General features: G+C 53.3%; 2 protein-coding genes across 13 annotated transcripts in view; one reads left to right on the forward strand and one right to left on the reverse strand.

The window, feature by feature from the left end:
* Rbfox3 (RNA binding fox-1 homolog 3) overlaps positions 1-3157 on the forward strand; it is a 418266-nt gene extending 415109 nt beyond the window's left edge. For 8 of the 9 annotated variants that reach the window (XM_074044974.1, XM_074044972.1, XM_074044976.1 and 5 more), the window contains one exon: positions 1448-2857. In XM_074044974.1, the coding sequence (XP_073901075.1) occupies positions 1448-1492 (45 nt within the window). In that variant the 3' untranslated portion in view covers positions 1493-2857. The other variant, XM_074044969.1, reaches the window with a different exon arrangement.
* A 3385-nt stretch (positions 3158-6542) lies between these two features.
* On the reverse strand, positions 6543-16172 carry Engase (endo-beta-N-acetylglucosaminidase). Of its 4 annotated transcripts, none has more exons than XM_020158095.2 (14): positions 15886-16172; positions 14456-14526; positions 14099-14300; positions 12834-12982; positions 12278-12435; positions 11639-11787; positions 11164-11329; positions 10212-10315; positions 9700-9808; positions 9302-9492; positions 8423-8571; positions 7881-7986; positions 7443-7557; positions 6543-7265 (listed from the first exon to the last, which is right to left on the reverse strand). In XM_020158095.2, the coding sequence occupies exons 1-14, from the start codon at positions 16014-16016 to the stop codon at positions 6852-6854; spliced, it is 2214 nt and encodes a 737-aa protein (XP_020013684.2). In that variant the 5' UTR covers positions 16017-16172; the 3' UTR covers positions 6543-6851. The 4 variants fall into 4 exon arrangements, 3 of the variants coding, with proteins under 3 accessions (XP_020013684.2, XP_020013683.2, XP_020013685.2); XM_020158094.2 differs by having other exon boundaries at positions 7881-7989; XR_012438406.1 differs by having other exon boundaries at positions 7129-7265; positions 7443-7520.
* Between the last annotated feature and the right edge of the window lie 5812 nt (positions 16173-21984).

Raw genomic sequence — 21984 nt, forward strand, 5'->3', positions numbered from 1 at the left:
ACTGTGCTGCATTCCAGCTGAGCACCCCCTCCACCCGGCATTTCTCATGTGGGAAGGGAACCAAGGGTTCCCCCTCCTCCTGAACTCCTCTGGGGCCCCAGTCCCCCTCCCACACCCTGGGAAAATAGCACCTCCTCCCCAGCAGCCTCATCCTGCTGCTTCAGGGTGGAGAGGGTGGTGGCTGGGTTGGGGGCGGGTGGGGACACCTCTGCTGCCGGAGCCTGGGAGCCGGCGTGTCTGTGTGTGTGTGTGTGTATGGCCAGCTGTCGACACATACAGCCCAGCCCCTCTGTACCCCAGATCTGTGTCCAGTGCACACCCCCTTCTTGTGCCTGCCCCCACCCTCAGGGTGTTAATGTCTGTTTTTAGCTAGCTTGGCATCCAGCATCAAAGATGAAAACATTTTGGGGGCAGTAAGGAGGAAGGAGTTTCCAAGGTCACGTGGATTTTTTTTTTTTACCACCTCCCCTGGTCTCGATTCACCCTCCCAATCTTTGCTTTGCCTTTTTTTTTTTTTTTTTGACTTTTAACAAGCCTCAGAAGTTCAGAGCAGCCTATAGGGACTGTGACAGCCACAGGGAGGAGGCTGTGGCTTGGGAGGGGTGCCGTGGCCCTCAGAACAAGGCCCCAATACTGGGGCTCGAAGGCCTGGGCTCCCTGTGCAGTGCAGCCACATCGCAGTGGCCAGCTAAACACTTTCTTTAGTTTGCACAGGGTTCCTGCTCATGTTTTCATTTTGTATTTTTGAGATTTTCTGTTTTTTCCCCAACTTTTCTTCTCTTGCATTTTCCATTTTCTTCCCTTTTCTGGCAAATCTGGTGGGTGGATTGGGGGGCTCCATGAGCCTGTCTGCCTGAAGGTAGTCCAGGGGTGCACAAAAGGAGAAGCACCCAAGATAAGTCTTTCCAGGCAGGACACAGAGCCGAGCCCAGGAGGCCACCAGTAACCCTGAAGTTCATGGTGGCCCCCAGAAACAAAGCCCCTGGGAGTGTGCCCAGCAGTTGTGCCCCTCAGGAGGGGTTTCAGTGGCCCCAGGCTCTTGAGCCCCAGCCCAGGAAACCCTGCCACAAGCATCCCCAGCAGCTATGCAGAATGAGGAGATGGGTCTCACACTGGGACCTCCTCCACCTGAGTACATGGTGAGCCCGTGAGCGGCCAGCTGGGCTCCAGAGAAGTGGTTCAGTTTGTGAGCCAGGAGCGCTGTTGGCTGATGGCTCCCAAGCACCCCTCCTGGCCTGAGACCTCTACCACAGAGGAGTTAGGGCCCTGCCCCCATTGCCAGGACAACCCAAGGCCCATTCTTCCCAAAGAAAACTGTTGGGGGAAAGAAAACGGGATTTAACTATTTCTCTTTTTGTTTTTCCTTATTTTTTTTTTCTTTTTGCTTTTTCCCCCCCTCTACCAAAAGTCGGTACTGATTGGCTGTTTTTCATCTTTGATGTTGCAGGCTAGCCTCTGCCGAGGAGGGTACAGCCGCTTCACCCCCTACTAGCAAGAGACCCACCCCTAGCAGCATTCACACTACTGCCTATTCCAAACCAAACCCTACAGCCCAAACACCAGGCACAGCCACCAGGAGGACAGTGCACCCCTCCCGGTCAGCGACACGCACCGCTGACCCTCTGCGACTCTAAAATCCATAGATTTTTTTTTTTTTACCTCCAGCCAGCTGGTCTCCCCACCCCAGCCATGATGGTGTGTGTGTCTTTGACCCTGGTTTTTCCTGTATGTCTGAACTTTGGTTTCCTATCTTGACTTTGTTGGTGTTGTGCCCAAGCCATTTCAGGTACGGTATGCACACGGTGGGGGCCAGGCCGGGAGGACAGGTGGCCCTCCCCAGGGACTCGCAGGACCTGCAGGACCACAGCCACACATCTTGTGGCAGCACAGGCCCACAGAGCTCTGGAAGCACCTGGTGGAGCTTCCCCCAAGGCATCCCCAGTCAGTCCCCTGCAGGTCCCACCTGCCCCAGGGTTCAGTGATTGAAGCAGGGAGCAAGGGGCTCCACGACGGACTGGCTGAGCTCTTGTCCAACCTTCACCAAGAATCAGAGGAGTGGGGTCCCCCATCCTCCCAGACCCCAGTCAGCTGACGCTAATACTGCTAGTTAAATTTTACTGATGACATTTCCCGCTCCAGTAGGCACAAGCACCCTGCTCAGTGTGCCAACTGCCACAGCAGGCTGGGGACTCCTTAGTGGTATTCTGAGAAATGCAAATGTGGAAAGAAGTGCCCTGCCCCCAGGCGGCTTTTCATCAGGGTCCATTCCAGAAGGGAAGTGAGTGGGCCTCCAGGGGCCACTGCAGCCTCACTTAGGGGTGTGATATGCAGGCTCTCTGGCCTGTGGGGATCCTGCCCAGCCCCACTGCTTAGAGACCCAGCGGGGTGGGGGGGTTATGAGAGCTGGGACCCTGAGGTCAGGGGAGATAGCCCTCTGAATGTGCTAGGTGTGCCAGGCACTGGCCCCAAGGCACACAAGTCTGCACCTTCTGGAGAAAAGCAGCCCTGCTTTACAGGTGCCAGGGCTGCTAGGCCACCAGGAGTATGGGTCCCAGGGGGCCTCTCTGTGGATGGCACCCTGCTCCCTTTCCTCCCTCTCGGCCTTCTCACCCAGGTCTGTCCTCACAGCCTGAGCTGGCTCCCAAGCCCTGTCCTGGTCTTCCCACTACACACACCTGTAACTCCCACTCAGCCTGGAAGATGGCTCTGCAGCTTGCAGTAGAGGGTGGGGCCCCGGAAGCCTGGAGCGGGTTTAGGGGTGCTGGAACTCCAGGTCAGGCTGGGGCCAGGGGGGTCACATAGTCCCCTGTGCCTGCAGCTGTACCTGAGAAACTGCAAATCCTGCCTTTCTGTTTCTATTGTAGTGAAACCTTCCACCGTTTCCTTCTCGGACCATGAAGGGCAAAAACAAAACAAAACAAAAAAAAACAAAAAAAAAATCACAAAACAAAAAACAAAACAAACAAAAAAAAAAGATGTTAAGATCCAAGCAACAACAACAAAACAAAAACAACCAAACCAAGAGGCATCCTACCAAGTCCAAGTCCGCGTCTGGCGCACACCCGCACCGAGGGAGCCGTCCCGCAGCGGGCGCATGGAGAGCGGCCCTGCCGGGCCAGCAGCGCTGTGGGGATGCGCCCCTCCCCGACTGGCACAATGGGAGAGATGGAGGGGAAGGGGCCTCTGTGTGGCCAGCGGGGGATCCGTTTTCTGTCCAGTCTTCCTTTCCCGCCCCCGCTCCCAAAGCAGTGAGACTCAGGGTCAGCAGGCCCAGCTGAGCAGGGAGAAAGCCAGCAGGAACTGTTCTGTTGCCTGCTGTACCCTGGACCCCACGGGGTGGGGCGGGGCCAGAGGGCTTATCATCCTGGGGACCCCAATGTGGTCCTATCACGTGTGCCGCCCGGGCCCTCGGCCATCCAACCAGCAGCCCTGGGGTCCTACTCCAATGCAAAGGGCTGACATAGCTTCAGAACTCCAGGGCGCCCAGCGCCCTGCTCCCTCTACAAGACAGGGCTCCCAGCTGCAAAGAGTGGAGGAAGCCCAGCCAAGCAGGACCCACTCCTCCTGCTGTGAGCATGACAGGTAGTTCCTCACAGAGGACTTGTACTTAGTGGCCATCTCTCTCCCTTCCTGAAGGAGGCCCTGTGAGCCTGTGGGACTTGAAGGCCAACCTCAGGCAGCCTGCTGGAACCCAGCCACTGCTCCCCTGCAGGGCTCAGTCCTTCTGGGAAGCATGGATGGACCAGCCCTGGGCTGCTCCTGGAGAGTGGGAGTCGCGGTGCTATGGGTCTGGATGAGCACAGGAAGAGTGAGGGACCGGGTGGGGAGGCCTAGGCTGGCCCTACCAATGCCACCAGCTGAGCTACAGCCACTCCCTGCTCCCTGGGCAGGTGTGGAAGTGGCGGGAGTCACAAGGGAAGCAACGGCCCACCCAATGGAGGAAGCAGGTGGCAGGGAGGAGCCCCCTGGCGAGGCAGGGATGGCTGGAGTAAGGGAAGCAGCAAAAAAATTACAGAAATACGGGCTCCCGACATGGCGCCAGTGTCATGAAACTTCAAAATAAAAAATACACCTCACTTTATATTCAGCATCAGCTACCGAAGCTATTGAAATGGAACCCTCCTTTTCTATTCCTGTTGTACATAGCCCTGCGCCTGCCTCTGGCTCTGTCCTCTGTACAGAGCCCCTCGCCTTCTGCTGTTTCGGACCCTTTTCCTGCAGCAGCTCGGACCCCTCGCCCCGGCCCCTGCCCCAGGACTGCAGCCGAGCCCCAGGCTTCCTTTCTTACCATTCTGTATGCTTCCAAGGTGTGACCATTCAAATCAACAGTATTAAGATTAATAAAGATTTCTTTCTTCAAACCAGGACAGCTCTTTTTTAATTTGGCAGCTCCAGGCAGAGGGTGGGGGTGGGGGGCTAGGCCTGGGACAGGCAGCTTATCTCCACTAGGTGGCCGGCGGATGACCCTCTGGTCAGGAGTTTAAAGTCCCAATCTCCTTCTCCAGCCTGGCCCTCTGCACCCCCACCCCAAGACAGGTTGGATAGGCAGGACCCATCCCCGGCCTGCACTCAGATTCTGGGGCAGTGTCTCTTCTGGGCCAGTCACAGTATTGGACACAGCATGACCTCGCTGGGGCAGAGCACATCCCAGGGGGCAGTAGGGGCAGGCTGGGCAACCCCACAGCTGTGGCAATCAACGGAATGCAAGAGGGGCACAGAACTGGGGTAGGCAGCAGGGGCTGCTGCAGAGGCGTTTGTGGCTGGCACTGGGGCAGGACTGGGCTTCCCAGCATGGACATGGGGCCTGGAGGAACTTCATTACTTCCTGGTAAATGTATGTCCCCAGGTCCGGATTCCGAGCTCCCTCCCAGGAGGGTGGCTGGAGGTGGGTAAGTACAGAGCCCAGAGGAAAGCAGAAGTGGCAGAATGCAAAGCAAGTGCTAAAGAGCTGTGAGCTGAGGCTGGGGCAGCAAGCCACATCCCACCAAGACTTTCGCTCTCATTTTTCAACACATTGGGTAATTTATTTCAGGGTGATCACGCCCACTGGAGGAACACAGGCTTAAATGCCAGCTGATTAATTTTTCTGCATAGGAGCCTGTACAGTTGGGATTGGGGACCATGCTCTTGGGGAGCAGGATTGTGCAGTTCTGCCACACCCCAGGCTCTGTTAGGCCCCCTTACTTCTAATTGCTTGCTCACCAGACTGTGAGAAAATAATCGCCACTGTAAATTTTCCCCCCTCTGCATAAAGTGTTTGGAGGAACTGGCATTTTAACGCTGCAGGGATGCAAGGCACTAGTGTGGGTCTGCCCTGCCCTGCCACCCACTCCCTCGCTCCTCTGGGGACATGGAGTGAGAGGCCAGGTCCCCATAGTTCAAACTGGCAGAGACTGGGAGCTCCAGGGCAGGTTTTGGCAGAAAAACCAAAGCTTTCAGAGAGCAGGGTGATGGTTCCCGCTGCGGCAGCCCCGGTTGCTCCTCCCCACCACAGACCAGCCTACAGACCATTCTCAGGTTGCAGAGGAAGTCAGGGCCGGGACCTGTAAAGAAGTGATCAGCACAGTCAGGGCCCTGCCCCGTGCCCTAGGCCCTCATTCCAACGTGAGAGCCAAGTGCAGAGACTTCTGTTGAAAGAGTATTCCCAACCCCATGTCCCAGGGGTTGGGACATGTCCTGGCCTGCTGCATCCTGCTAAAGAGACAAACAGAGTTCCTTTCTGGGAAAGAAGGGCAAGTGGGGAGGAGCCATGCCCAGCCACTGGAGAGACCATGTGCCCTCCAGGCTGGGCACTTAGGCCTCTGAGGAAAACCTGACCCATCCACCCCTATACCTCTCAGAGAACACGGACATGGCCCAGCCGCCCTGCCCCCAGGCGGCCTTCCCCATTACTACAATATAAAGTTCACAGATCTGACCCCTAGGCATGACCTCCAGATGGGGTCACAGAGCCCTCAGCACCACATCTGGGAGCAGAGAGAGAACAGGAGGCTAGGCCTCTGTAGCCTGGGGTAAGCCACCTCCAAGAGCTTCTGAGCCTGTCCACACTCACCACAGACCCTCAGGGAAACTGGGAGAGCTGGGAGACACACAGGAGTCCCCCACACAATCCAGGAAGTCAGTGGGGCTTCAATGTGGCTGCAGAAGCCATGGGGTGGAGGGAAGGAGTCAGGGGAGGGGCAGGGAGGGCTCCCCAGCAGCACTTCACTCCACACAGGCATTGCTATGAGCCTGCAGCTAGGAGGAGACGTGGTGGAGGCGGGGGGGGGGGGGGGGGGGGGTGGGACTCTTGGGGACAGCAGGTATCTGGACCGTGGTGGAGACACCTTGCACATCTGGGGCAATACTGCCAGTGACCCCGTAGCTCTGGCCCCTGCTATTCTGGGCACCTCTTGTTTTCACCCCCATTCTGAGGACTACTGCATCTCAGAGGTTCTGGGAGATCCTCCTGGGCCACCTGGGAGCCTTCCTACCACAACTTAAGTCTTTCTAATTGTTCAGTCTGCAGGGATAAAAGGCAGACCATTCTTAGCACAAGCATCTTTCAGTCTTCCGTAAAATATCCTTTATGAAATTTTCTAGAGAAACCTTCCCAAATCCGTTCCTTTTCTCTTGGGAACGGCATACTGTGGAGAGGATTACAGGCAACCAGAAGGCCCATCCATTCACTTCAGAACTGCACTCAGCAAGCTGACTTCCTGTGACAAATGCCCCCAACAAAATGTCACAGCCTGGAACCCGGCCTCCTATGGACCTAGCCTTCCTCAGTGAGGTCCCCACACAGCCCTGGGCAGCCAGGGAGGAGGAAACCTCAGTCTTAAGGTGAGGAAATGCTGTGCTCTGGGGTCTGTTCACTGAGGGGCGGAGTAAATGAGGGCCGCCCTGCCCCACTCAGCCTGAGGCACCAAGAATCCTTCCTTGGGGACGGGCTCCACCAGGAACTCCACTCGGCCATCCTGGCCAGGCCTAGTGGCCTCCACCACCAAGTTCACCACTCGGTACTGGTTGACAAAAGCCAGGCCCAGGAACGTGGGCTTCTCTAGCCCAGGGGGCTCTCTGATGGGAGAGCTGCCTGTCGTCTGCCAGCTGTGGATGCGGAAGCCCCGGACATGGCGCAGGAGGTAGGACCAGTGCAGAGTACAGCTGAGCCCAAGCTGAGCTGGGAGACCCTCAGAACCAGAGGTGGGCGGCAGCCAGCAGACCTGCGAGATGGTGACATTCTGCACATGGGGCAGGGGGGCCAAGAGGCTGTTGGCATCTACTACCTGGAAGGAGAGAGGAAGCTCAGCCAGCCAGATACCTAGGGAGGATGAGAGGGGACCCAACACCACACCTCCACTCCCCAGTACCTCCACAAGACAGGAAAGGAGCAGCCCCAGGCCAGCTCTCCACCCTAACACGATGAGGTGGACACTGAGCCTGAGCAACTCCTGGACACACACCTGGATCTCGCCAAGGCGACAGATGAAGCTCTCCTCCACCTGGCTTCCCGGTGGCCGAGAGAAGTTCACAAAGAGGTCCTGCAGGAGGCAACCATGAAGATTTGTCTCATAGCAGCTGGGAAAGGAACACAGGCTGGTCACAGGCCAGTTGTATATAGGCCCCAGGCCACAGCAGGAGTGAGAGAGGTCCAGAGTGCACTCCAAGTGGTAGGGACCCCAGGCCTAAGGCAGGTCCCTGCAATAACCTTGAATGCTCACAGGGAGTGTCCTGGGCCTGCGTCTCAGAACTGCTCAAAACCTGGAAGGTCAGACCAGGGTCTGTCCATCCCTCTAATCCTGGGAATTCTCCACAGGGGTCTCTGACTCCTTAAGTACACCCTCCCCCACCCCCATGTGGCCATCCACTCCTGGTGATTGGCAGGAAGTAGAGGGACTCACCGCTGGATCCAGCCCCCACTGAGCTGCTGGCCACAACGGCCTGCCCATCTGGCCAGTTTGGAAGGAGGCACCCGGAGTGGTCGAGGGCTGTGTCTGGAGCCAGTTTCTGCTGGAGGAGACATGGGCTTCAGAAAGGAGAACCCAAAGGAAGATAGAAGAGGCAGCAGGACATGCACCGGGTAGGGAGCCCAGGGGTCCTAGTCAGACTCCAGGTGGTACGGATGCTCAGTCACCACCAGGAAGGGCTTCCAGGGGCACAAATGGGATGTACGTGTGGGACTAGCCACTCATTCTGGCCTCTCACCTTGCCATCTCCACATTCAGTTTACCTGCTCCTTCAATACCATAGCCAATAGGAGGCCTACATCTACCATACCCCCAAGGCTGGCTGAGAAGTAGGTCCTCCCTGCCCAGGCCTTGAGCACAACCTGCCCCGACTTCAGCAAAGGCAGGAGCTGCACTCCTTCCCACTGCCATGGCATCTAGCCTTCTCTTTGGGAGCTCTTCCGGCACAAAGAACCAGGAGGCCCCCAGCTCCTCACCATTCAACACGGAGATGCTGCCAATGTGACAACTGCTGGCATCCTCTGTTGTGAGCTCCAAAGCCACCCTGACATTTGTAGTCCCTTCAAACTTATACACCAGGGACAGGAAAATCTTGGGCGGCACTGGGACCTGCAGGGAAAACAACCTGCAGGAGAAAAATCCCGTGGGAAGCTGAGGAGGAGGTCTGCCAAGCTCTCTCCAAATAGCTTCCTCCAACTCCTCCTGCCAGGAACATGGCTGGGCAACAAAAGCCCTCACCTTGGCCCTTCACTGCAAGGGGACAGTACTGCCAATGGCCAGTGTCTTCTGTGGGCTGAAGAGCCCAGGTTCTGAAATACTGCATGTTCCCACTCACATGAGCCACTGAAAACAGCTGCACATATGCAGAAAGGCAGGCTTCTTGGACTGGGGAGTGGGGATGCAGCTCACTGGAACACTTTTTTTTTTTTTTTTGTGGTACTGGAACTTGAACTCAGGGCTGACACCTTGAGCCACTCCACCAGCCCTTTTTTGTGATGGGTTTTTTTCAAGACAGGGTCTTGTGGAACTATTTGCCCAGGCTAGCTTTGAACCACAATCCTCCTGATTTCTGCCTCCTGATAGGGGCCCAGCTCAGTAGGACGTTTTTGACTGTTGGACGAGAAAGCCCTAGAGAACTCGTGCACCACACTGCACAGCTGACACTGCTGTGTGGACACTTAGGAAGAACTGAGGTGGTTCCGTACTGCACTTCAACCATGATTTTATAAAAAGCAATCGGAGTTCTATTCTCTGACCTCATTCTAGCCTCTGCTGCCCCTCTGCCCAGTTTAGTGATGGACACAAAGGACAGGAGAAGCTGGAGCCCCACACACCTTGCCCTATCACTCACCCACCTCACGGCCACATTGCCAACCTCGGGCGGAATCACCCCCCGAAGGAGCAGGGAGCTGCCCCCATGCCAGGAGTCAGCGAGGCAGCAGTGCGTCTTCACCCAGCCCCGGCCATCCTCAGCCAGCTTATGTTCACCAAAGAAGGGCTGCATCTCCTGAGCACTTGGATGGTACCAGGGCCCCACCACCTGCTCCTGAAGGAAGGGGCAGAACGAGAAACACTGAGGGGTAAGCCCTCCTTTACGAGGCACACAGAGAGGTATGGAGAGGCAAGGCCACTGTCACTCCTGCTCATGCCCTGTAGTTCCTTCCCTTCCAACTATCCCAGCAGAGGCCAGAGGACAGACACAGAGGGAGGGTACATTCCCCACCCCATCTACTCAGGACAGCAACCTACAAACCTTGCCATAGCAGACTCTTCGTGTACCCATACCCAGGCAGAAGGAGGTAACAAAGGGCAGGGAGCAGATGCTGTGTGTGGGTAGGTAGCGTTCAAGCAGGCTCCAGAATCTGCCAGACAGGGGAGGCACCAGCTCAGCCCGAGTGAAGGTACCTTCAGCATCCCTCAGACCTATGTTTGTAACTCAAGGTCCCCCACACCCTCCAAGACAGACCTTCCAGGACAACTGTATCTCCCCAGCCACCAACAGGCCAGAGATGCATGTCTGCAGGAAGTGATCACTCAGGCTCCCCACTCTTTGCTCCCTCCTGCCCGACTGGGCTCCGTGATACCTCCCAGGAAGCAGCCAAAGTGGCCAGTTTCTTCACATGCAAAGGCCCTCATTTTCCTATAAACACTATCACCACCACCCTAGGATAAAGAGGGTCACTGCAGAGCAAGACCTGAGCTACTACCCAGCAGTAGCCCTCCCTCCCACCAGCCCATGTGAAGCCCTAGGACAGCAGATCTCACTTGTCCTGGTTCTGGAAGAAGTCACTCTTCTCCAGACATTCATACACCCAGCCGGGGGCAAAGAGAGCAGCAGAAAAGCCATGCTTCCGGATCAGCTCCAGCGACTAGGGAGACAGAAGTCAGGAAGGTGCTCCTACCCAGCACTACCTGGGCCAGAGCCCAGACAAGCCTCCTGGGTGCCAGCTCACAGAGACAGTATCTCAGGGTGGTAGGAGCTCCCTCTGACTGCTTGGGGCTCCTGAACTTCAGGCCTCCATCTACAAGCTGGTCAGAAGAGTGTGCCAGACAGGTAGCTGGAGAAAAGCTTGCCAGGGTTGCATCCTGGGGGCCAGTCCCAGAGGCAGGGCAGGAAGGTGGTCACCTACTCGGGCTGTCTTACCTCCCCTTCCTTCTCTCATCCACCTCTCAATATATCATTAGAATCACAGAGGGCAAAGACAGAGAAGTTAGTCACTTATTGACTGAGAGCACCCCACAGCCCGGGAAAGGCCAGGACTGACAGTCAGTCAGTCCTCCCATGCAGGTGCATGGCTGGCACCCTCCTTCCTCACTGCTGGGGCAACTGGCCAAAAATCTCACTGGTCATGAAGAACAGGTCCAAACTGAGGTGCTTCACCTCAGTCCTTGACACCAAGCTGCTGTGAGAAACACTGCAGCCTCATCTCCTGGGCAGTGTGAGAGATCAGCTCAAGGCTCCTCAAAGCATGCAGCCCAGAATGGAAGTCAGGGCTAGCAGGAGATAGAGAAGCAAGGGGAACAGGATCCCCTAAAACATCCACATAGTCCTGGGGCAGGTCACTATGTGCCTCAGTGCCTCAGTCTCCCCCTCTGAGAATAGCTGCTAACTTTCTTTTCCTTGAGGCACAGATGAGAATGGAAGGTCTATGAAAGGAAAGGAGACCGCGAAGGGCATGCAGGCCACTGGCCTTCTGGCATAAAGGCCACTACCCACCTTGTCTGTGTCAAATTGGCCTCCGACCACGTTCCCCCGAGCAAACACGTCCACACCCACATACACATCGGCCAGGCGCTCCCCTGCCTGCCCCAGCATCCGCTGCAGGTGCTCCTCCCGCCAGTTATAGTTGGTGAAGAAGCCATCACAGGAGTCGAAGAAGATCCTGAGAGGTAGCAGAGACCTCCTGAGGCCCAGATCCAGTGGGACAGGGTGTCCATCCCCAGTCAGCCTTCCCAGTGCTCATGGTTACTCACTGCTCATGGACTGGAGCTGCCTGAGACTGGAATGTGCTTGCAAAGACTGGACCAGCCCACAGGTTGTTACCTGCAGCCCTTGGCGCCATACCAGCTAAACAGGTGCTGATGATCAGGAGAGTAGAGAAGCCCTGGCCTTCTCCCTTTCTACTCAAAGCAGGATGCCCCATGAGATAGGACCAGTGCCCTCTTCCCTCCTGGCCACCCTGCAGGCTCACCGATTCTGTTCATTGAGTTCATCCTGCCATTTGAGCTGCCCACTCTGCACCACGCTGTCATACCACAGCACCAGGCCCCCTGGGACCTGCTGATGGAGCTGAGTGGTCAGGTATCGAAGGAAAGGAGGTGTGTTCCCCACAGCAGCCAGCTGAGAGAGAGAAAAGATCAGAAACTCAGGGAGGCAGGTATATTTGTCATGAGAAATAATCAGCACTGAACAGAACAGACACAGAAGGACATAAGAGCAAACACCCACCAAAAAAGCCAGTCCCAATAGCCCCTCAACCCCTCAGCCACCAAAACGGGCCAGTCAGCCAATGGTTTTCCTCTCTTGTTGGACAGAAAGGACATGGCCTAGAAAAGATAAAATGCACTGGACAGGGGGAGTGACCATGGAAAGGAAGCCATGTCCTATCTGAAGCAGAGATGGGGAGGAGGAAAGATGTGACTGCACTGAGGGAGCAGGAGAGGACAGTACAGTCAAGCAATGGGAAACAGCTAGGGAGATTTGTCCTATTGTGAAGACGGCAGAGCTGACCCTGCCTGGGAGTGAGAAGTGGCCCGTGCTATTGTAAGCAGGGCCTGCGGATGGGCAAGGTAGGCCAAGCACAGAGATGGGTGACACAGGCCGTGCTCACACTCAGAGAGTTCTCGATGTTGATCAGCCAGCCGTCAAAACCAAAAAACTGAGCGATCCGGACCAGCTGATCAGCCACTGCCTGGTAGGAGCGCTCGTCCCCAGCCAGGAAGGCTTCACAGAGCCTCCCACCATTGTTCCACTCTGTTATGAAAGTCCCTGCAAGACAGGAGACAAAGTCAGCACAGGAGTGACTCACCTCCGACCAAGTTTCCAGTGAGTTTCTTAGACCCCAGGATCAGTCCCACTGGCCAGTTGCCCTCCTCAGCTACCTAGTGACTTGGGACACTCGGGTGGGTTCTGCAGCGTGGCTACAGAGGCTCAGAAATGATTTGGATTTAGGCCAAAAGCTGTTCTGACCCAGGGGGTAAGTAAACCAGCCCTCTGGCCATGCATGCTAAGCAGGCTTTCTTTCACTGAGCCACATCACTGGCCCCACAGCTACTTTGATTAGTCACTGGTCACTAGTCATTACCACAGTGACCAGTGTCCCACATTACTGGAAATAGTTACTATCTGGTCCTCGCCAGCAGGTGTGCTGATAGCCTGGCTCTTACCCAGTATGCAGACCCCATGTCTGTGGGCAGCATTGGTCCAGCCCACTGGGGGGATGGTGACCGTGTGATGGCTGAAGTACACAAAGATGTCAATGTACTGCCAGTGGTAGAAGGAGTATGAATTCTGCACCTCCGAGCCCTGAATAAACCTGGTTGAAAACACAGAACAAAGCTGGGTCCCAGGAGACAAAATAAGGACACAGCGACCTGAGGAGCTGTGACAAGGGGACAAGAGGAGCCCTGAGTAAGGTTTCTCTTCAGTTCTGTTCTCTGGACATAGACTGCTGAGTAAGGGGCTGTGCAGGTGGAGTGAGAAGCAGAACAAGCTGGGTTCTCCTGTCCACAGCAGACAGAAGGGAAGTGCTTTCTCCCAGGCATTAGATGTCAGCCACAGGATCTTGCACAGACTGAGCATTTTTAGCTTCCTGAGTAGAAGAAAAGGAAAGAGAAACCGCCCCATGTCTCTGGCATCCACCCTGTGCAGGGAGGTCAGTGATGCCCCAGGGCAATGTCCCTGCCTTGAAGGCTAGGCTGCACCCAAGGTCCCACCATCCATCTGCCTGAACCTTGATGACTGGCTTCGACCTCTCCATCCACTGCCACATCCAAGACTGTTTCCTGAACATTTAAAATCTCTTTAGATGAAACATGTGTAGCCAGGGATAGAAGGGGAAAAGAACCACACTGTGCACCAGAAAGAGTCAAGAAACTTGGTCTACTCCTGGCCTCCTGGAATATGAGAGAATAATTGTGTTAGGCCACGCAGCTGGGGGTGATTTGTTACCGTAGCCCCAGGAAACCAATATGTTCTTTGTATGGTCTTATGCTACTCTGCCCTGTGCCCACAATGTCCTCCAAATGTCATCTCCACTGTGAAGTTCTCTGAATCTTCATTAAAAATTAATCCCCTCTTAAAAAAAAAAAAAAAAGAAACTTGGTCTAGGACAGCACACAGGGGAAGAGATACTCAGACAAATCCAGTGAAAAAAGCAGGCTATGGGCCCAGAAGCCGAGGGGGCTTCCTGCTTGTGCCCTCCCCTACCCATACAAGATTTCAAGGCAAAGCAGCTGAAGGAGACAGTGCATCACCCAAAGCAATCCTTGTTCCTTGCAGATAAACCTTAAGTAGGCCTGAGTTTCTCTCCTTGGGGTGGCAAAGCCTGGTCCAGAACTGATCTCCTGATACCCATCCAGAACTCTTTCTACCTCTCCCATTCTGCCACAGGATAGCCGGCAGTGAGGTCCACGCGTCAGGGCATCCTCACCTGTCTTCCAGGTACCCGCCTGCCATGTCATGGCAGAGCAGGGTCCTTGCTCTAGGGCTGCTCAGCGGGGGCTGGCGACACTCCAAGGGCTCCAGGGCCACATTAAAGCCATCCTCCATGAGGGGCGTCCAGGCCAGGAGTTCCTCCAGTGAAGACAAGTAAAAGCTGATAGGCTTGCTGGTATCCTTGTCATAATATCTAGCTGGTCCAAGGAGGGAAGCAGTGTGGAATAAAGGACGTTACGGGATCTGTGGAACTGCTTTGACAATGAGTGAACTTGAGAGGGTGGGGAGCCATCCTGATCAGAAGCTCCAGAGCAAAGCGGGAGACATTATCTTGGAGCCTGAGTGTTCTCACCTGGCAAAGGATCGGAGTGGAAACTGACTACTTCTCGAAAGACTGCTTCCTCTTCTTGGTCCTCTTTAATTCTACGCAAAGTGAGTTTTAAAATAAAAGGGTAAATGACACTTGGAATCAAATGGCTAGGCATCACTTACACATGGCTTATATTATTATTTAACATAAACTCCAGCAGCATGTATTGAACCAGAAAAGCACTTGATCTTTCAAGTCACCTGTGTTAGTAACCAGAGCCCAAATTCTGCTTGGACATAGGTGTTAATGACCACTCCTAAAAATAAACACCTTCTCCACCAAAATAGCCAAGTCACACACCAAAGACAGATACTTCTCAGGTACACAGGTTTTGCTCTGGCCAGGGAGCAGGGACTACGTAAGCACCAGCAAAGTTTAAGGTCCTGAGAGAGCAGGGGCCAAGCTATTTCCTCCAGCCCACAATCCCCCAAGTGTATTCCACTGCACACTCACCACCGTACATTAAGTTGGAAAACACTGAATAACTCTAAATTAAAAGTGTCCTTTTTTTCTTTCTTTTTCTTTTTTTGGAAGGACTGCAGTTTGAACTCAGGGCTTCACACTCACAAACCAATCCCCCTCGCTGGCTGATTTTTTTTTTTTTTTTATCCTCTTAACTTTCAAAACAATCCTGCCTACACCAGTCTCCCTGTTATTTCCCTCCCTCTAGAAGGGGCATTCTTTCTAGCCAAAAATATCTTTCCCACCAGGCCTTCCTTGGTTCCCACCATCATCCAGTCTGAATTGCCCATCAGTCTCACTGTTTGGGGTTTGAAAGCAAAGGGAAGAATGCTCCTAACTTGCCCCAGTAGCCTACTGACCAGGGGTTTATCAGGTAGGTAAATGCCCCCAAAGGGAACAAAACCTGACGTCCATCTTTTTCTTTCCCTGCGCCTTAATCCATTCTGTTCCTCCCAAATGGATACCACCACCCCATTTCCACCTGCTGAAGTCCTCCTCTCCCTTAAAGGCTCAGTTCAAATGTCACCCCTTCAGAAAGCCACCCTCTCCCACCTGCTGGGGCCTGTTGAGCAATTGCAACAGGAGGTAGGTAGGTATCATGGCCATGACGCCAGCGTTCTGGAACGAGACCCTCTCCCCGCAGTGCCCTGGTCGCTCGGGTTTGCACCCCCACTTCTGGGGTGTGGAGGGGCCTTGTCAAGGGACAGGGACAGGGCGCTGTTGGTTTGCTGTCTGGGGCCAGGCAGCCTGGTAGGGATGGCAGGACGGGTGGAATCCCACACTGGACAAGGCGTGGAGAAGGTGGCCAATGGTGTCCTGCGCTGGGCGCCGAGGGGCAGCACAGGCACCGCGCCGAATCCGCCACCCTCAGCCCGTCCGCTGGGTCCAGCTCGGCCCAGGACCCGCAGACCCTCCGCCTGACCCCTCGGCAGCAGTTTAGAGGTCCTCACCTCCGTTCTGGCCGCCGCCGCCGCCGCCGCCCGGGAAGCCGCTCTGACCCCTGCTGCATTCCTGTCTGGGGGGTCGCCGGTCCCTGCTGCCGTCGCGCAGCCTCCCGGGTCAGCACAGCCGAGGCCTCCATGACTGTCCTCGCTCGCCCGCCCGCAGCTCGGGCCTTCGCGTCACCCGCTCCGAGAGCCAATAGCGGGCCCAGGCCCGCCTCCCCGCTGCCGCTCTCAGCCAATGGGGAGTGCGCAGCGCACCGACAAGCTACAGCTAGGAATCCGCTGTACTTGGATCTCTGGTCCTGGCAGGGCGGGCCGAATTTATGTATCCAGGAAGGGGTGGGCGTGGTCTAGAGGTGGGCGAGGTCTGATGAGGGGGCGGGGCATGGGAGGGATTGGAAAGGCTCTGCGGAAGAGGGGCGGGGACTGGGCGAGGGGCGGGGACTGGGCGAGGGGCGGGGACTGGGTGGGTTCTCAGCCCAGGGTTCCAAGGTGCTGCAGAGAGGACCCTAACTGCGTACTCTTGCCGTGTCATCAGATACTCCTTTTTCTAGCAAATTGAGGTTCATCTCAATCTCTGCCGAAGGTCACAAAGTCAGTAAATGATAGAAATAAGACCAGTATTTACCAGGCACAGTCTGTACCTCCCAACTGGATATACCCAAGCCCTCATTTCAACCTACTGAAGTCCTCTGTACTGGAGATGCGGCTCAAGCGGCAGAGGACCTGCATTGCAAGTGTGAAGCCCTGCGTTCAAACCCTAGTCCTACCGACCCCCCCCCCCAAAAAAAACCTGTCTTGAAGTCCTCCTTTCTAAAGACTCAGCTCAAATGTCACCCTGTCAGAAAGCCACCCCCTGAGACCAGAAATGGTCGGTCCTCTAGCCCCTATTAAAAGACAATTTTCCGAAAATGGTATCATTCTTGTTCCTAAGTAAATATCAACAAGAGCTAAAGATTGCATTCTATTCGTTAATCATCAAAGGGGACCTGAAAAAGACCCCCATCTATGGATGGGGAATCTTATGCAGAGCATGGATCATTGCCCACTGAAACTTATTTTTCCCCACATTCCCCCAAGCCTGGGGTCTGCAGGAACTACACCCTAAGCCTGCAGGGCATGGGGGCACATTTGCAAGAAGGCACCTACACAGCCTAAAGCAGTCATGACAGCCATTGTCCTCAACAATTAGCCTCCCCTCCCCAGCCCTCTCCCTTTGGCAGCCTGTGCTTCTGGGTTGGGCCGAAGCTGCTGCCCAAGCCAAGCTAACTGGACCTATTTATTATGTCGCAGTCTTTGAGCTTTACGAGGCCCAACGCTTCCATAAATGCTGAGGGCGGGTATGATGACTAAGGTTGTTGAACATGGGCCCTGGTTATGTTGCAGGCCAGCTGGTCAGGCAAGGAGAACAAGTTACTGAGGAGCAGATGTCCTCCATGGGGAGGCTCTTTGTGGGGCTTCTGCCCTGGGACAACTGCAGTGAGAGGGTAGCAAGGTCACGAGTCTTGGTCCACTGTGCTCAGAGCACAGGAAAGGGAAGATATTGAGGTGGGCTACATCTGGCCAGGGCTTGCCAAGCCTGACCAGAACCATCTAACACAAAGTCTTGGAAAAAGAAATAAGTCCCTTCTTAGCTTTGTCCTTCCGGTTATGCACAGCTCCAGGGGACACTGTGAAAAGGGTGCTGGAGTTAACGCTCAGTCTCTGGGAAAAGACCTGTCAGACCTCCCTTCTCTCCTCTGCTCCTTCCCAAAGAGCAGGAAGATGGAGGCTACCCTGTGCCTGTGTGCATATGTGTGCATGTGCGTACGTGAGTGTACGTATACACACACCCGGGACGGGAAAGAGTGGGACCAGGTGGTCACTGCATTGGGCCCCATGGCTCCTGGTCTCTCCAGGATCAGAACAAGCCTGGAAATGCCCATGTCTGCCTTGAACTTGTGCTGGTTCCCACCAGGGCTCCAGACTCCTCTAAGACACTTGTAGGGTTTCCAGACAAAGCACAGAGCACCCAGTTCAATTTAAAATCCAATAAATGATATGTGGAATACAGAATATGCTGGTACTAAAAAAAAAATTCCCTATTTATCTAAAATTCAAATGGAGCTAGGATGCTGTGTATTTATTTGGTAAATCCAACTGCCCTGCCCATGCAGCTGTGACACAGCCACCTCGCCCTGGGATGGACCCCTCTGACACTGCCTGGCTCAGCTGTCCTGGGCTCTTCCCACACCAAAATATGAAGCCAGGTGGGGTCAGGACAGCTGAACCCTGGGTCCTGCCCCGCTTGGCCATACTGGGCCACCAGCTCATTCTAAGTGCATTGACACCTGTCCCTTAGCTGAGCCCAGAGTGAGAGAACTGGGCCTGCACCTGCTTTTTCAGCTTTCCTTTGTCCCCTCCCTCTCAGCCTCCACAATACCCCAGGGACCAGAAACAAGAACTAGAGGAGAGGACGTCACCTGCCCCCAGTCTTGATTGCTGAAGAGTGAGGCAGGAACCACTAATGACTTCCAGCATCCCTTCCTTCCCTGTTCTTTAGACTGGCAGCCCTGTTTTTAGTCAACTGCATGGCTGGCCAAGGTAAACAAAACACTCCCAGCAGCCCTGGTAGCTTAGAGAAGCCACAAGAATAAATGTGAGGCCACAGCAAAGTGATGTGTCAATTCTGATTGTGCCTGCAAAACAAAGGGCATGCCCTCCACTTTCCCTTCCCCGTTCCTGCTAGCTGTCAGGCAGGTGCGAGGATGTGATGGTTGGAACTGCTGCAGCCATCTGAGATTGTGAGAAGAAGCCACATGTAGAAGGTCCAGAGCAGCAAGACAGGAGCAGTTCCGGTCCCCAGGAGTACAGACCACAGCATCACCTGGACTGCAGTCTAGGCTCTTTCATGAGAGAAATAAATTTCCGTCTGGGATAAGCCAGTTTTTCTTTGGTATTTATGGCAGTAGTTGAAGATGAGTGTGAGTAACTACAGACAAGCCTTCACTTACAACGCATTTCATTCTGATAAATCTATTGTAAATTGAAAATATTCAATGAGCGACTGTGCTCACACCTATAATCCTAGCTACTTGGGAGGCAGAGATCAGGAGGATTGTGGTTTGAAGCCAACCCGGGCTAATAGTTTGTGAGACCCTATCTCCAAGATAACCAAAGCAAAAAGGACTGAAGGAGTGGCTCAAGTGGTAGAGAGCTTGCTTTGCAAGTACAAAGTCCTGAGTTTAAACCCCAGTCTCATCAAAAAAGGGAAAATATCGTAAATTAAAAATGCATCTAAGGACCGGGCACTGGTGGCTCGTGCCTGTAATCCTACTCAGGAGGTGGAGATCAGAAGGATTGAGGTTCGAAACCAGCCCTAGCAAATAGTTCCATGAGACCGTATCTTGAAATGAAAAAACCTTTCACAAAAAAGGGCTGGTGGAGTGGCTCAAGGTGAAGGCCCTGAGTTCAAGCCCCATTCCTAAAAAAAAAAAAAAAAATGCATTGAATATATTTACCCTGCCAAACATCACCTAGCCCAGTCTGCTTTGAACCTGCTCTGACCACTTCATTAGGCTGCAACTGAAAAAAATCATTTGACTCAAAGCCCACTTCATAATTAAGTGTCAAGTAACTCCTGGAATTTGTTGACTACTGAACTGAAAGTGAAAAACATAATGGCTGTGTGTGTGTGCTTTCACACCATCCAAAACTCCAAAGGTCCTTAAGTCAAACCATTGCAAGGTGGGGCTATCTGAATAGGAATTTAAGAAAATTTCTCAAAACAACAGCCTGGCTGGGCAGGTGGCTCACGCCTGTAACCCCAGCTACTCAGAGGCAGTGATCAGGAGAATAGAGGTTCAAAGCCAGCCCAGGCAAAAAGTTCTGGAGACCCCATCTCGACCAATCAAAACTGGACAATGGTGGCACACACCTGTCATCCCAGATACGTGGAAGGTGCAAATAGGATAGTGATCCAGGCCAGCCCTTGAATAAGCACGAGAGCCATTCAGAAAAATAACTAAAGAGAAAAAGGGCTGGGAGTGTGGCTCAAGTGGTAAGGCATCTGTTAGCAAGCACTGAGGCCCTGAGTTCAAACCCCAGTATCACAGAAAACAGCAGCCTGCCTTGCAAGACCGGTTTATTTGTTTTTGCTTGCAAAATTTTACTATCCTGCCTCTCACTGTGTTCTTTCTGCAACAAATCCGCTTTTGCTTCCTGCATATGGATGTCTGAGAACAGCTGGAGCAAAAGCAAAATGCACGTTAAAAACTTTCAAACTTGGAGCCACTCAGGTGATAGACCGCCTGCCTAGCAAGTGTGAGACCCCGAGTTCAAGCCCCATACCGCCAAAAATAAATAAATAGTAAAACTTCCAAACTGCTGCCTCCACCTACAGAGGTGCTCCCCAAAGTCCTTGAATGAAACAAGCTGGCTGATCTTCGGCTCCAACCGTCCCGCCCAGCTTTACACCCACAGGAGACTATGCCCAGGCACCTGCTCCAGCCTCCTGCTCAATCAATGACTGACTACTTCACACTGCCTGCCTAGGCCCCAACGGACCCAACCAAATCAAGATGGAGTCACTTATGCTAAGTGCTACGCCATCAGGCTGAAACCTTAAAGAAGCAGCTAGATTCTAAAACCGACCAGTTTTCCACAAACTAGTCCACAGTCCACCTGAGTCAATGTAATAGGGGGAGACTTTCTGCTTTAATCCTCACCAAAGTGTCTCAAAGTCATCTTATGTTCAGCAACCAGGTCTTTTCTCTATTCTTTTGTCTCTTTGATCCCACCTCACAAGACCACCGCTCTGCCATGTTCCAGCTGGAATCCTCATTCTATTTTGAAGAAAGGAGGCCACCTCCATCCATGAATAAAAGTCGATTCCAGGGGCTAGAGAGTAGCTCAGTGGTAGAGCACTTGCCCAGCACTGAAAACCAGAAAACAAAACCTAAAAAAACCAACTCAGCCTATAAATGTGTGTGAATCTTGTATTTTGATACATTGTATTCCTTTAAAGCAAAAGTAAAGTTCCCCTTCCTCCACCTGGCTTGGTTCCCTCACTTCCCCTCCCCCTGAAACCCCTCAACCGCTCACCAGCATTATCAGCTTGGCCTGTACCCTTCCAGACATCTTAAAATGCTTTTCCATGCATTCGTAGACTTAAAACGTACATGTTTTGAAACACAAGTATACACCTGTATGGCATTGCTTGTGTTTTTATAAAAATGTTACCATTTGTAAAACTTATTCTGCATCGTGCTCTTTTTTCACCCCACAATATTGTTGAAATTGAGTCATACTGCGTCATATAGCTCAAATTTGCACATTTTGACTGGTATTTCAGATGCTATCATTTAAAGATATGTTAATCTTCTTACCCATCTACCTATCAATAAATGTCAATTTTGTTGATTTGTTTGTTTACTTTTGAGACAAGGGTCTTGCTATGTACCCCCACGCTGGCCTCGAACTCCCGGGCTCAAGCCATCCTCCTGCCTCAGCCTCCTGAGGTGCTGGGACTACAGGCAGGTACCTCTGTGCCTAGCTGCTATTATCTTTAAATATTAAAGTGAATACCTTTGTATAAACCTTCTTGAGCACCAATATATATATATTTTTTATTTTTGTGGTAAAAACAGGAGTAGAGTGACTAATTGTAGAATGGTCACATTTTCAGTTTTAAGAGTCACTACTGAATCATCTGAAGTAGCTCTAACATCAACATTTTCCCAGCCATGGCAAGTATGAATTACCCCAAGACCTCTCAAGCATGGTGTTGACCTTTAAGACTTTTTAATAACTTTATATATTTTTTTGACAGTACTGGGATTTGAACTCAGGGCCTCACACTTGCTTAGCAGGCACTCTACCTTTTGAGTCATTCCTCAGCACAAACTTTAAGACTTTTTGTTCACCGATGAGCAGACACTGGGTTTCACTATTGGCTTAACTTCACATTGCACAGCCGTCATGCTGGCCGGCCACTGGACGTCTGTTAGCTATTCCATGACAGTCAATCCTGTGACGTCCTTGGCCCTTCTGCTGTGATGACCTTTCTTGCTGGTGTGTAAGCCTGTCGCACCTGTCCTGGATAGTAATGTTGTACCTCCTGTATAC

The sequence above is a fragment of the Castor canadensis genome, chromosome 11 (genome assembly GCF_047511655.1).
Source record: "Castor canadensis chromosome 11, mCasCan1.hap1v2, whole genome shotgun sequence".
Lineage (NCBI taxonomy): Eukaryota > Metazoa > Chordata > Mammalia > Rodentia > Castoridae > Castor > Castor canadensis.

What these genes read in the sequence shown, in the direction of transcription:
- Engase (XM_020158094.2), bottom strand. Translation starts at nt 16,016, where the DNA reads ATGGAGGCCTCGGCTGTGCTGACCCGGGAGGCTGCGCGACGGCAGCAG. An exon ending in ACATCGAGAACTCTCTGAGT is followed by an intron (nt 11,788 to 12,277) that starts GTGAGCACGGCC and finishes TCTCTCTCTCAG; the next exon opens with CTGGCTGCTGTGGGGAACAC. An exon ending in GAACTCAATGAACAGAATCG is followed by an intron (nt 11,330 to 11,638) that starts GTGAGCCTGCAG and finishes GCTACCTCTCAG; the next exon opens with GATCTTCTTCGACTCCTGTG.